The following is a 14446-nucleotide window of genomic DNA, read 5'->3' as shown; positions in this document are numbered from 1 at the left end:
TAAAACAAAGAATTAAAACTCCACAGGCATTTATGAGCCTAAATAAGCTCGATCAATCTCAGTTCTAAAGTTGTACCGGTATTCTCTTTCTACCATGGCAATAATTATTTTCAAAAATGCCACCATATGACATAGCATAAAGATGTTTGTTGATTGGATGAGCATTTGAAATCGGTGCAAGCAGAACAAATTTTGTTTCTAGTCGTGGTTGCAGTTGCCTGTGCAGCTGGAAATTGCTTAAGGAAATTTTTCATCAGGGAATAAGCACCTGATGAATTTAGCATTATCATCTGATTGCTTTATTATTTATTTAATTTGTTAAATTTTGATAGAAATAATTTATACTGAGAGATTGTAATTAAAGTACCCCTATTAAATTCTGCCTAGAGAGATATTTAGCAGTCCAAATACAACCAAATCTGGTAAGGTAATATTTAGGACAGATGGAAGATGTTACCACATATCCTGAAATGTTTATGTAAATAAAAATTACTATTACTATTATGTCACTTCTGGCTTTGCAACAACTAATATTTTATCTGTTCAAGACACTCTTGCTGTGCAGAGACCTCATCAATGCAGAGACTACTACTCAATGTGGTCCCTATTCTGAATCACAAGTATTATGATACTGTCTTTCAAGGCTACCAAATTTGCAACATTTCCTTGGTAAACTAAACTTTTTTCCCACAACCAAAATTCATATAGATTAAGATGTGGAAAGTAAGGTGATCAGGCAGTAGGAAATGCCATGAATTAGTCATGGCATTTCCTACAGCCTGGTCACCTTACTTTATCTCTGTTATCAGTGAAAAATTGTCCAGAAACTGCTGTACAAAGCATCTGATATATCAAGGCATTCCATCTTGCTTGAAACTAGTTGACTCAAGGCATTGTTATTGTTGCAATTGGAATTCAGCAAGTGCTGAGCATTTTTTGATATCTTCTGGACCTATGGCACAGTGTATGCCATAGGTCTATTGAGCCTGGCTTCTTCAAAGAAGAATGGTCCAAGAATAAATGTGACCATGAATCACAAAGACTAATTTTAGGTGACTTCAGAAGAATCTGCTGGAAAACATGGGAGTTTTCTATGGCCAAATGCAACAGTTATGATTGTTCACAAAGTTAAAAATATGCCTTCTTGCTGGACAAGATGTTCCATGGCAACAATACGTTCTCTTTCATTCTGATAACAAGGTCAATGCAAAGGTCAGTCAGATTTCCCTGTTGGGAGTAGGCAACTACTGACTGTTGCTGATTTATACAAATAACAATGCATAAACTTCACTTTCCACACTGTGCCACAGAATGCACCTAAGTGCCTTGAACTGAACATGCATTATTCATTGACTGTCCAACAACAGCTGTGGTAATAATATCTTTAATAACTTGTGAAATGATAGGTTTGTGCTCTTTACCAGGTTGAATTCCCCAACATCCAGTCTCCTTGATTGGAGTAACAATTATCAAGAGCTTGTGAAATAAATGGTCCTCAGTGTAAATTCTTATGTTCCAAAGTGCTGCTGCCACAGTGTTGCCATTATTTTCATATGAAAATGAACATTCCAGCAAAGTGATGTCCATCACAGCTGATATGAATAGCATTTAACAAATGTAGTCACTTTTATACCCAGAACTTGTCTGCAACTATTAATATATGTAGCTAAGCAAAAGAAAGAAGGTTTCGTTGTTTGCAGCTTCAAAAGTGGTTTTTGATGCTGCAAAGTTTTGGTACTAATATTTTTATATTTTTTTTGGATAAACACAAAACCAAAAATACAGAACAAAACCTTAACATTTAATTTAAAACAAATGTTTTTTGTAGTATTAAACAACCATCATAAGATTATATACAACATTCAAAAATTGAAAGCTAAATCAAATAGAATATTTTTAAGTTGTAGAATGAGCCTATGATTCTACCAAAAATTTTAAGCTTTTGTGCTAAATTTTTGGTTTTGTTATGTACTCATCATCCAGTGAAGGTGTAAAACTAATTTGTTTTTACAAAAATGACTTGCATATGTTCTGAAATGTAAGCATTCCAGATTTGGTTGCATTTGGACTGCTAAATATCACACTAAACAGTGTTGAATAGGAGTACTTTAATTACAAATCATCCAGTATATGACTAATAAACACATTTTAATAATTCTGTATCTCTTATTTATTCAAATATATAATAAAAGAAGTAATGTATTTGCATCCCTAGCATTCAGGCATTGTTCTTTAATTTTGCACTTGTATATCTTTATTTTTCCGAGTCCATAGTACTGGTTGGAGAATGTACTGTTTTAATAATGTTTGTTTCACCTCACTTTACAACAAACCTTCCATTTATAAAATTGCCACTAAAATTGAATTACTATGGCATTTTTCCACATTGTATTTGCTTGGTTGACTCCTAATTGTTGGTTTTCATAATGTATTCTTTATACTCCAGATTGTTCCTCTTTCTTTAGTTTATCATTCCTTAGTAAATTGTAATTATTAGATGCTCTTTTCTACACTAACCTCGAGTTTTTGTAAGTTCCCAACTCACTTATAATGCAACCCAAACATTTGTTGTATGTAAATTTATTGATGGAAATGAATTACCTTCAGCTTGGAAAAAAAAAGATTAGGACATAAAAATCCTTGAGTTAACCTTGTATTTGTTTTGTTAATCTTATATTGTTCATAATTTAATTATTTAATTTGCGCAATTTTAAATTTGTATTTAATATAGTTTAAATGTAAAAATTCAAAATACAATGTTCTATTTTTGGAACAAATTTTAATTTTAGTTTGAAACTGAAGATGGCTTATGGTAATAGGTTGAAAATGTTTGTTAAATAAAGAATTTTCTGCCAGAAAATCTTAGATAGTGTAATAAAAGTGTAGTGTCACTCTGCTGAGTACACAGTGTGAGAAATAAACGAAATCTATGCATAGTTATGACTAAATAATCCTGAGGTTATTTTAGATATAACAACGGACAATACTTTATAATAATGAAAACAAAAAGGTTTAAAAGTATGTTTACGAAAAAGGCTACTAATAACAGAATATACAAAAACATGGCTAACACTAGTAACAGTTTGACCCCATATTACACCGACCAACTCCCTTCTCCATATGTCTCCTTCTGCATTACAAAATAGGACTGAGCGATATTAGTTCATTATGGCCTGACAGTCAAAGTTTCTTTTATATCAACTTATATATTACATCCTACTTAGAATGTGTGCGCATATTTAAAGATAAAAATGGAAATGAGAAAGAACAAGACTATACGTCAAATAAACATTATTTATATAACTTGGTTAGGGTAATTGGTCCTCCTTAAAAAATCAAATACAAAAAAACATAAGATTATTATTAAAATAGTAACAGCTGAAATCATTATTTATCATTTTTACGGAAATTAATAAAAATAATATCACAAAATGTACACAACAGATGTCTAGACTAATTGCATTATATATTTTATAACCTTTTGTATTGTCACAAATAATTATTATGTTTCTCTTATACACATGTAACATTTATAAATAGTATATTGTTTTATTTTTTATAACCCAGTTTGCTACAATCACATGATGTAACACCTGACTATGATAGCAATGTATGTTGCAATTAATGAAATTGTAACATCCTTAGTCATACTACACCATGAAAACATTTATTTCTCTCAACTCAATATCATCCGCATTTAAACAAGCATTATTTGTTCGTAGATAATGTTGTTCTTTAACTTTGTAATTAAGTTATATCATCTTGTGATGGAAAAAGTAAGTAACAACTATGATCCTCTAGAAAGAAGACCCAAGATCAAAAAACCTTGCAGATATCATCAAGAATAGTTAAAAAAGCCATTCTTTAACTTTCAGTGTTTGATGTTCAAACTTGGTTTAATACTTCAAGCTTGATTAGAGGCATTTAAAAATGAAGATTGGACACTGAAAATATTATAGTAACAGATAATTTATTTTAGAGTATCTCTAATGTCAAATTTCATAATATAAAACACGAGTTCTTGCATTGACCCCCATAGAGAAAACATTCTTTTTCAATTAACCCCCTTAAAATTTAATAATTTACTCTCATTTTACAATTTAATCCCAAAATTTTCATAATATTGAATGAAGGTCTTGGGAAATAACATAACCCAAGACCTTCATTCAATATTATGAAAATTTTGGGATTAAATTATAAAATGGGAGTAAATTATTAAATCAGTTAATGAATTTCTCATATGATTGTTATCATTTTTATTAGAAAACCATCTGAAATGTGCAAAAAAGTACAATATGTATCTGATTTTTCCACTAAATCAATTTGACCCCTTGAGTTCCATTGACTCCAGGGGGTCTATATCGACTCCACTGGAAATCCCCGACATAAAATAAATCTTTAATTCCCATTCAAAATGATAAATTACTCTACGCAGCTATTATCTGTACTTTACAATCGAATAAACTAAAAATATTACTTACCCCGTTGTTTTAAGTTGGCTTCTATAGCAATAAAGACATCATAGAAAATATAGTAGATATGACTGTAGTTTGTTTCAAAAAAAAGTCTGGCTTCTTGTACATCTGAATTATCTAACAATAGTTAATATAATGTATTTTAATCATCAAAGTATGTTTATATATTATTTAAATCAATATATACATTTATTTATTTATATATTATATGAAAACTATTTGAAAATGATAATTCATATCTTATAAAAAGTATTAAAAAAAATGCAATTTTTAATGTATTTGTCTATTCAATTATCAATCTTTCATTGCTGAATTTTCTCAAAAATACAAAGATAACTGGTTTAACTGTTTTGACAATGTATTTGTATCCGTAATGTATTAAAAATAATGACATAGAGTTTCATTTATATTTTCTATACATTCAAATACAACATTCAATAAGTTTTGACATGTTTATTTTCCTTTTATTCTATCAAACAAATAAATGTTTTAATTATTTTTAATATTTGAATTTTATTATTTTTTTTTAAACTGATCATACAAAAGAATGTATTTGAGAAACACACAATTACATAAAGCTACATGATTCCTTCTTCAAAAGTTAAAATTCATGAAAAAATGATGAGATAAAACATTTTTTACTTAAATTTATTTAATAATTAAATCTGTAAGCAAAATTTAGCAACAGAGCCTAGACAAAAAGTCAATATATGACAAAGAAAACATTTCCAAAGACTTATTTGTTGGTACTAAAAATGTACTCAACATAAATGTGTACAATAAGAGAATATTCTATATTTAAATTGCAGAATATAGATTTAAAAATATGCTTTAAAATCAAGTATTTTGTATATATAAAATGTTCAATTTTAAAGCATGTCTTGGCAGACCATATCACGAATGAAGTAGATTTTGTAAAAATCTTTATGAGGGAAAGTCTTATAAAGATTTTTACAAAATCTACTTCATTCGAGATAAAGCCTGCCAAAAATTCTGATTAAAAACTGATTTTAAACCTTCCACAAAAGTATACTAGTGTTCGTTTTCCATTTCTATGCTACCAACACATACAAACTGAAGCTCAATAAATATTGGAAGTTGTTTTTCAAATACATCAAAAATAAGCTTGTTTTCATATGATCGTGGAGCTTAACTTGTTTTTATAAGAAGCAAATATCAGTGTCCACAGAGGACATACTAAGCAGTTCTTGTTAATTATTCTGTTTAATTCTGTAAAAAGAGAAATATTATTCAAAGTAAATTTATGTTGAAAAACTCTTGCTTTTCAAGTACTATTTTTATTCTAAAGCAGATGTATGCTGCAAAATCCTAAAAGTGGATAAGGCTTCATTTACATTTATTGCAAAGAGTCTACTCAGGCAATATTTACTTACATCAGTCAATAAACACAGCAGTGAGTGGCATTGTTACCTATATCAGTTGACAAAAGCATAAAACAGAACAAAATTTCTTTAAAAACTTGGCAACTCTAGTATTGTGAGAAATTTTAAAAGTGCCTTTTTTGGCAGGCATATCTCAAAAACAAAGTGTATTTTAAAAAATCTTTATACAGAGGATTTTAGGTTTATTTTTCCTGTAGAATCTATTCTATTGTAAATATTGGCAATGATTCAATTACATTCTGTAAAAAAAACATTTATATATATAACTCAAACAGTTAATTTAATTCAATTTGCAAAATGTCATTGACAGCAATAAACCTTAGTAGCCAATATAAAAAAAAACTGGCAACATTGTTGCTGGACTTTTCCAGCATTCTTTACTCGTTTTCATTCTTAATAATAATTGCTACCATTACTAGTCCTTGGATTGGTTTGGGAGATATTAATGAGGTGAGTGCCATATCTTCCAAATCAATGTCACACTTTTTGTATGTACAGTACATAACTTACTTCTCATAAAGTTTATTAGATGGACAGCCAGAAAGGGCCTGAAGAAAACACTGAAACAACCCAGTATTTTGTAGAATTTTCCATATGTAACATGTCACGTCAACACTCAAACTTTTGGATTTCGAATTTTGGATAAAGGATTCTCAACCTGTATATAAATAATGCACACGAATTAATTCTTTTAACTTTTCATCATTCGTATTATCCCTATTCTTCATGCAATTCCTCATGAGACAATGAATCAATTATGTGAAAGAATAAAGATTCTTCCAATTCTTCTTTGCAAAATTTAGCAAAATCTCTCAACTATGATGTGAAATTCAACGACTAAACCATAAATGCTAAATACAGCAACATAAATCTAGCTTTATCCCTAGAACATCATCTCTCCAACCTTAATCTCATACACATTTATTAAAGCAAATGTCAAATTTTTAACAAAAGACTTCAAGGATTTAATTAAAAAACAGTGCATTTGTATGCTTAATTCTATAAAGTTACTAAAAAAAACCCATTTTATTAGAAACATTATTAATACATTTTATCTCTTAAGCACTTTTGAGCTATCAAAGTCCATCTTCAAGGCCCATATGCAAAAATAAGCAGTTCTTAAAAATTTAGAGTTTTTGTGTGTTCAGTTACAAAAGAACCTTAATTCAAACTGTTCAAATGTAGTTGTTCCAAAACAATCATCAATAGTTACTCCAATAGATTGGCTATTTTTATAACTTTATAAAAACTTGAACTGTCTGTCATCATCATTTCATGTCTCTGTTTTCTTCAGTAGGTGTCAGATACCATGTTTATGCACTTGCAGTTTTATAGACCTTGATGTTAAAAGAAACTGTTTAACAATTAAAAAAATGTATAACTTAAAGGTATATTAATTACAATTATTCCTATAATTAATACTAATTTATTCAAAATATAACTGAAGTAAGGAATTTAAACTATATATATTAAGCAAATAATTTAAATAATTAATGTTTAATTTTTTAAAGCATTGGTAAAAACAAAACAATAACTGATAAATATTATGTGCTATCAATATAACATGTTGAGGTTGATAGTGTGAAAGGATAATGATACAATAAGCAAAGTTTTATAAGTGTATTTTAACTTAGATGTCCTTGGCTCATAATCACATTTGGCTCTTCTAGACACTTACTACAGCTTCCATATAATTATATAATTTTCCTCGTAAACTTGGCACATATTACTAACATAAACATAATATTTTTGAAAGTTTGTTGACTGTATATGGCTCCTATTGTAACAAAGTTTGGCCATCTCTGTCATATTCTTTAGGATTTTTTTAATTCTTACAGCATTAAACACATAAGAATATCCTTTATTACATTAAGCACATTCTACTATATTACTGATGTCTCCTTCCTTGCTTTGATACTGATATGCATATATAAACAATATTTATCAATAAATTTAAGCCAAATGTAATAAATATAAGCAATGCAAGTCAAGCACAGTAGTGTTTGGCTTGTATTCAAATAATAATATTGTTTATATATATATACCATATTTTCTTTCTAATATTCTACATTATTTTATCTCTAGAGCTATAAAAATAATCATAGAATTTCTCTTCATAACAATAGTTACTTTGACAATATTTGAACTCTATTTGAACTCCATTATATCCTCAAGTAACTTTTGAAGATGGAGCGAGTCCAAATTCTTTTTTTTCTTAAAAAATAAAAATATTTAGGTTAATTAATAAATATTACATAATAATTGGCTCAGAGATGAGTTTTGATTTTTTAATAAGAAACTTACATATAATACCATACATTACATTTAACGCATAATTCTACGTACAAAAGTACATAGAACTGTATACACTTTTAATGTTAATTTCATTAACAAACTTCTGCATCAAAAGTTATATTAACAAAACTACTTTTTAGCAAACAGTTTGTTCATTAAGGTTCTAATACTTTTGAACCAATCAAGCTCATCTCCAGGACTCACCTACTCCAATGGCAATTTTTACTTTCAAATAAATCTCCAAAGAATCCAATTCTGAATCTTAGTACCAAACCTTAATGCAGGGATGGGCAACCTTTTTCTACGTAAGGGCCGCATTTCAAAACTTTTGAACTGACGCGGGCTGCACACAAGAGAAAAGAGGGGGAAAATGTCAGTAAATCACAATTCTTTATTCATATATAATTATAAATTAGCTTAGGTATACTTAATATAGCTTTTGGCACTGATCTAAACATAATATATTGGAAATATTTGGTTAAATATTAGTCACTGCTAGTTTTAAATTAGTTTTGATGTGTCTGTTAGCCGGTTTCTTGTTTTGATTTTTACTAAATTCATTGCAAAAAACTATTCACAAACATAAGTTGTAGTAAATAACGTTTGTTTTAAAACAATTAGAAAATAACGTAAATAATTTTTGTTGAATACTTCCTTAAGCTGGGAAATTGATATATTTATGCCACACGGGCCGCAAAAAATATTACTGCAGGCCGCATGCGGCCCAAGGGCCGCCCAATCCTGCCTTAATGAATGAACTGTTTGTCCCAGGTTAGTTCACATAAAAGTAGTTTTTTTAGTATTAATTTTTTAAATTGATTTCATAAAAATATATAAGTTACACAGTCTGTACATCTTTTCACATTCCAATATTTTAAATATTTAGATTATTATAAGTTAAATTTTGTGTTGAATAAGCATAATAATTTTATTTACATCAATTTTAAAGTACTAAATTACATTTGCATATCAAGTTTCTTAAACATATATCTGAAACTGTATACTTCCAGCAAACATTTTAATTTAAGCACAAGTACCAATGTAAAAAATTTAAGCAACATTGACTATATAATCCTTATTTTTAATACAACAGACCTAGATGACTAAAAGCTGGATGAAATGGATGGTCAAGGCCATTTTGGATTTAAAATTATGGAAATAAATGATTTATAAGGTGTCACTTTGAAGACTCTTTCTACATCTTAGTAAATTTAATTGTACATAACAACAGCATTTTTTACATTATTTATTATACAGATAATATATACAACAGTTTTAGGAATAAAAATGTAAATTATTGTAGTTAATTTAATATGAATGGTTTATCTCACATTGAAGTTAAATGATAAATGATAAGTTAGTAACAGAAACAAATCATTTTGTAACACATATTAAGTTATTGTTTTAAACTTTTTAAAAGAAAGTCCTTTATAGAGATTCTTCCTTTCTTTTCCACAATGTTCTGCAGCCCAGCATTATTTTTCATGTGTAGTCAGTAATGTTTTAGCTACATCCCATTATGCTAGTGGTCAGTCCTGGATACATAGAGCATTGTCCCTACCCACTCAGCTAAACCCACTGTGGGTGTGGCCAAACCCATAAGAGGTATAGGAAAAAAGACCACCTTAGGACCTATAGAAGTACAGTAGATATCTAAATCTTATTTCTGTTAAATCTTGAATTTTAATATATAAATTATAAATTCTTTGTATGAATATGTTAACCTTGAAGAAGCAAACAGTACTTTCAGGTTAAAAAGCAAAGAAAGTAAACACACTGTAATTTGTTTAAATAATGTTAGTTATTAAACAAACATATCTGATTGTCTTTAAAAAAGTAAGATTGCTATCTATAATTTTAAGTTCTGTAATTCAGTTCATAAATATGAATCAAAATATTCCAAAATTTATTTGGTAATTGCTAACTCAAGTTAGTTGGATGGTAGAATGTTGAGATAGTTCTTCAATAATTATTATTTTAGACCTGTTACCGTATTCAATTTTGCTTTTGCAAGCTTCTTCACCTGTCAGATATTACTGGCAATCTGCTAAAAATGTAAACCATTCCAATACTGAAAAGAAATGGATGTGTTCAGGATTAATCCTAAATCTACTCCAAAGTTTTCCTTACATCCCCTCTACTTAGACTATATATAACTGCAAATTAGTTCTACTTTTGTAAATATTTTTCTTAACTATTCATTAGGAAAAACTTTATAATCCGAATACAATATATATATTTAATAACAACAAAACAAATAGTTTTGCTGGTGTATATCATGCAGTAATAACCACATTCCTCAAGAACATCAGTGAATAGCTTATGCGGTGTGTGACGATATTGCCACACACCTCATATTATGTAAGAATTTTTTATTTTCTTCTTACAAAGAAAATACTAATTTTAAACACTTTTTTAAAGTGTACTGGTCCAATTTTTTATTTTATTTTAAATTTTTGTAAATGCTAAAGAAGGAAAATTTCATAAAGTCATAATAAAGGTTCCTTCTTATACTGTACAACATATAATTTTAGCAAATTCATAATTTAATTGGCAATGCATTTAACTTAGTTTCCTTATAAAATTTATCAAAAAAAAAATTCTCTTATTAATTTCCTCTGAAATTCTTTCAGTCTAAAAATGTCTTTGATTTTAAATTTGAAAAGAAATATAATGACAATCAAATGTAATTCAACTGATGAATGTGACTAAAAAGTCATACAATGAAGAAGGATAATATAAAATAATTTAAGTTCTTTTAAGTTTCAATAATAGATTTTAGCATTTAAAATAAATAAATAAATATACATATATATTTACATATTATAAAATAATTGTTTAGGTTAGCAGTATTAATATGAATATAAACCAAATAAATTAAATTTTTGTGACAAAATTTATGTCAAAATGTTAAATTTAATTAGAGGATAAGAATCTATATAACAATTAGATAATTTTTAAATAGTTACAGTACATATAACCAATGACTGTCAAGGTTTTAAAGTGAAGGAGGCAAAAGGATAAAATAAATACCAGGCAGGGCAAAATTTATGATAAAGAACTTCTGCACCTCCTCTGGCTAAACCATTGCATATAACATCTTCCTGTTCTAATTTTCTTTTAATGTTATAACTTTATATGGATGGTCTAATAAACCGAAACAAAATACCTGAAGAATATATGCTCTAATTTAATTTTTTCTGTTTGGTATTCCTCATCAAAATAATGCTATAATTGTACAATTAAATGCAAAAAATTATCAAACTATTTTGGAAATTACCACTGTAAATTCTAGTTTTTGAAAGGATATACTTTCTTTCTGATTTTTATAGCAAACAAATAAAATTGTTATTATTCCTACAGATTTAAAATGAATGATAACTTTTTCTACGACATCACCTATGCAAGATAACTTTAATGTGATAACGTAAACATTTAAAATTATTACTAATTAATTATAAACATGCAAACCACTTTACTAAGATTGTGCAATCTACAAATGACAAATTCAAATATTGCTTCATTCTGCATCACTAGACTCACTTTGTCAGATTGTTTTTTAAAACTCTTTCTTCCCTTTGGGCACTAAGATGTCATTCTTTCGACCCACTAATCGAACCCGCCAAGAGGCCCCTTTCGGCCCTCACGACAGGTTTGGGCCCAAGAGACAAAAACGAGATTCGACACATCGACGCAGACCACCCCGAAAATTCTTCAGGTTTTTCAACTGGCCCATGTTCAATTCAGGTCCCCAGAGATTCAGAGTCGGGCTTTAACTACCTTGGCTGTCCAACCGGCTCGTCAGACGCGTCAGAATCAGAACAAGACGGAAAGAATCAGCACAGAACATAACCGAAAGGATTACGTCAATGCAAACGGGAAAGATTCTTCAATAACAGCATGATTTTGCAAATCACATTGCAAAAATCCTATAGATATATATAACACAAAAAGTATTAAGAAAACAAAAATTGGAGCATGGGTAATTTAATTAAATGCAACCTTTAATCAATTATTCTATCATCCAAAAGCAAATAACAAAAATATTAAAAACAATTATCACAATAAACGATAACGTAGATGCATATTACACATGACTTTTGTGGCATCAAGTTACAAAAAAATAAAAAATAAAAAACTTATCAAGCAATTATCAGTTTATGAAGTAATGTAATAAATCTGCCCTTCATAAATGATATATGTATATATATATATATATATAACCTGGTATATAATTTAAAGGGTAATTGATTATTTTTATTTGACTCCTTCGTCACGTGACGACGAAACGAATGAAGTCACGTCCGGTTGAAATTGACAATTAACTTGAGAAAAACTCACCTAAAACTAAACGAAGATGTTTCAAACGACTAAGCGAATCTTTTTTAACGTCGAGTACTTTGTACATCGATTTTTTAACATCCGTGTGAGGTTTTTTACTGAACATTTTGTATAAATTTGATTTAGTTTAATCTTCATTTAAAAATTTATTCGATCTACTTTGTTTTCAATAAACTCCCGTCCCACCGATACCAATGGCGACTGTCGCGACCTCGCCAGTCGTGACGAGATGGTGACACGGTTTAAAAAAAAATAAAAAAAAAAAAAAATAATAATGGTCTATAATATATCTAATTTTATAAATTAATAATAATTATTGTTAATATAGTAATAATATTTCATTTATTTATTTATCTTTTTAAATATTTTAACTTGTACGTAAAATTTGTTTCGTAAATTGTATTATTATACAATAAACTCCGATGATGGCCGCAAGTCCGAGCGGTCAAGGTGGAGGATCTGGGTTTGAATCCGGACGGGTCGAAAAATCCCCAGGAATTTTTCGGGAGGTGTCCCTCACCATCATTGGCCGCCCCATTGTGGACTTGCTAAAAGAGACCCTCAGACGTGGAGGAAACCCGGAAAACTCCACGTGACCAGCCCGTCTTGGCTAGGCGCGAACCCACGACCGAACTCCCAGTGTTCGGGGAACGGAACCACTAGGCCACTAGTGGGCCTCGGAAAAAGTTTAAAAAAAAAAAAAAAAAAGGTCACAGACGAAGTGATCAGACTGATTTTGGTCGTCAATTTCTGCGCGATTATTATCGGTTCAGATTATCATCATCTGTTTTAATTAATGAGTAGCAATGCGAAGGAAATAAATTTATATATTTATCTTACATAAATGAATAAATAATTAAACTACTTTTATGTAGTATATATGCCTATATTATTTATAAAAATATGCAATAATATTGAACCCCGACTGAATTTTAGTATATATTGGGAAGAAATACTGTCTAAATTACAATTATATATATATATATGTATATAAAGTTTGTATTTTGTAGAATGTAATGTTTTTTTCTGATAGATTGATGGGATTTATCAGCATAAATAAGCTATAGATAAATATCAATTTAAGGTGTTACACGCGGGTCCGGTCCCCCGGAGGGGCGGGCAGCATACACCAGGTATAGAAATCGCATTTTACTCTGAATTTTCTAAGAGAAATCATTGATTCATATTGCTATTAATAGAAAATGTCAATAAAGAACAATAAGCAGAGAATAGACACCAAATCTGTTTTAATCCTTCATTATTAAAGAATTACAATTAAAAAAAAACGACCATAGAATGAAATTTAGTTCGGTTTGGTTTGATTTGATAAGGCAAGGCAACACAGATATGCCAAGGGGATCCCTCAGAAAGTCCTCCCGGAAGGTAACTACAGTTGATCGTGGGTTCGCGCCTCGCCAACGAGTAGGCTACGTGGAGTCTTCCGGGTTTTCTTTGCGTTAGTACTACCTAAATAGGGCCAATTTCCCATATAATGTTCTTCTAGATGACATTTCTCCTCTTGGCAAAATGTGCCAAGAGGGGAAATGTCACCCGGAAGAACATTATATGGGTTGTGTAAGGCAAGGTGCCGTACACAACCCACCCAATCCTTGTTATCTAATAACTGGCATTTCTCATTTAAATGATATTCTCTCAGAACGTTCGCGAGACGGTTTTTTATCCATTTAAAACAAAAAATATATTTATAAACAAACTATTATAAACAAAAAATTGTGAAATCCAGAAAGATCGCGAATGAATTTTAAACCAAAAATTGCAATAACTGACAATTTCGACTTTGACGAGTGAGCGATACATGTCATTTTTTATAGTTATAATTTAGTAACGTCGTTACGAACACTATTTTAAGTTCACGTTCGTTTATTTAATAGCGAGGTTGAGGCCGAAGTTTTCAACGCGAAAACGTGTACG

General features: G+C 29.4%; 1 protein-coding gene across 1 annotated transcript in view; it reads right to left on the bottom strand.

Moving 5' to 3' along the window:
- Positions 1-12715, bottom strand: part of LOC136978869 (ral GTPase-activating protein subunit alpha-1) — a 72712-nt gene extending 59997 nt beyond the window's left edge. Inside the window, exons 1-2 of the mRNA XM_067274691.1 lie at positions 12515-12715; positions 4482-4592 (exon numbers count right to left, since the gene is read on the bottom strand). Of these exons, the coding sequence (XP_067130792.1) occupies positions 4482-4592; positions 12515-12620 (217 nt within the window). The 5' untranslated portion in view covers positions 12621-12715. The remainder of the gene's footprint in view (positions 1-4481; positions 4593-12514) is intronic.
- Between the last annotated feature and the right edge of the window lie 1731 nt (positions 12716-14446).

The sequence above is a fragment of the Centruroides vittatus genome, unplaced genomic scaffold, assembly GCF_030686945.1.
Source record: "Centruroides vittatus isolate TY-2023 unplaced genomic scaffold, ASM3068694v2 contig_559, whole genome shotgun sequence".
NCBI lineage: Eukaryota > Metazoa > Arthropoda > Arachnida > Scorpiones > Buthidae > Centruroides > Centruroides vittatus.
The sequence above is the reverse complement of the archived record's forward strand: the minus strand, read 5'-3'. Positions and strand labels throughout refer to the sequence as shown.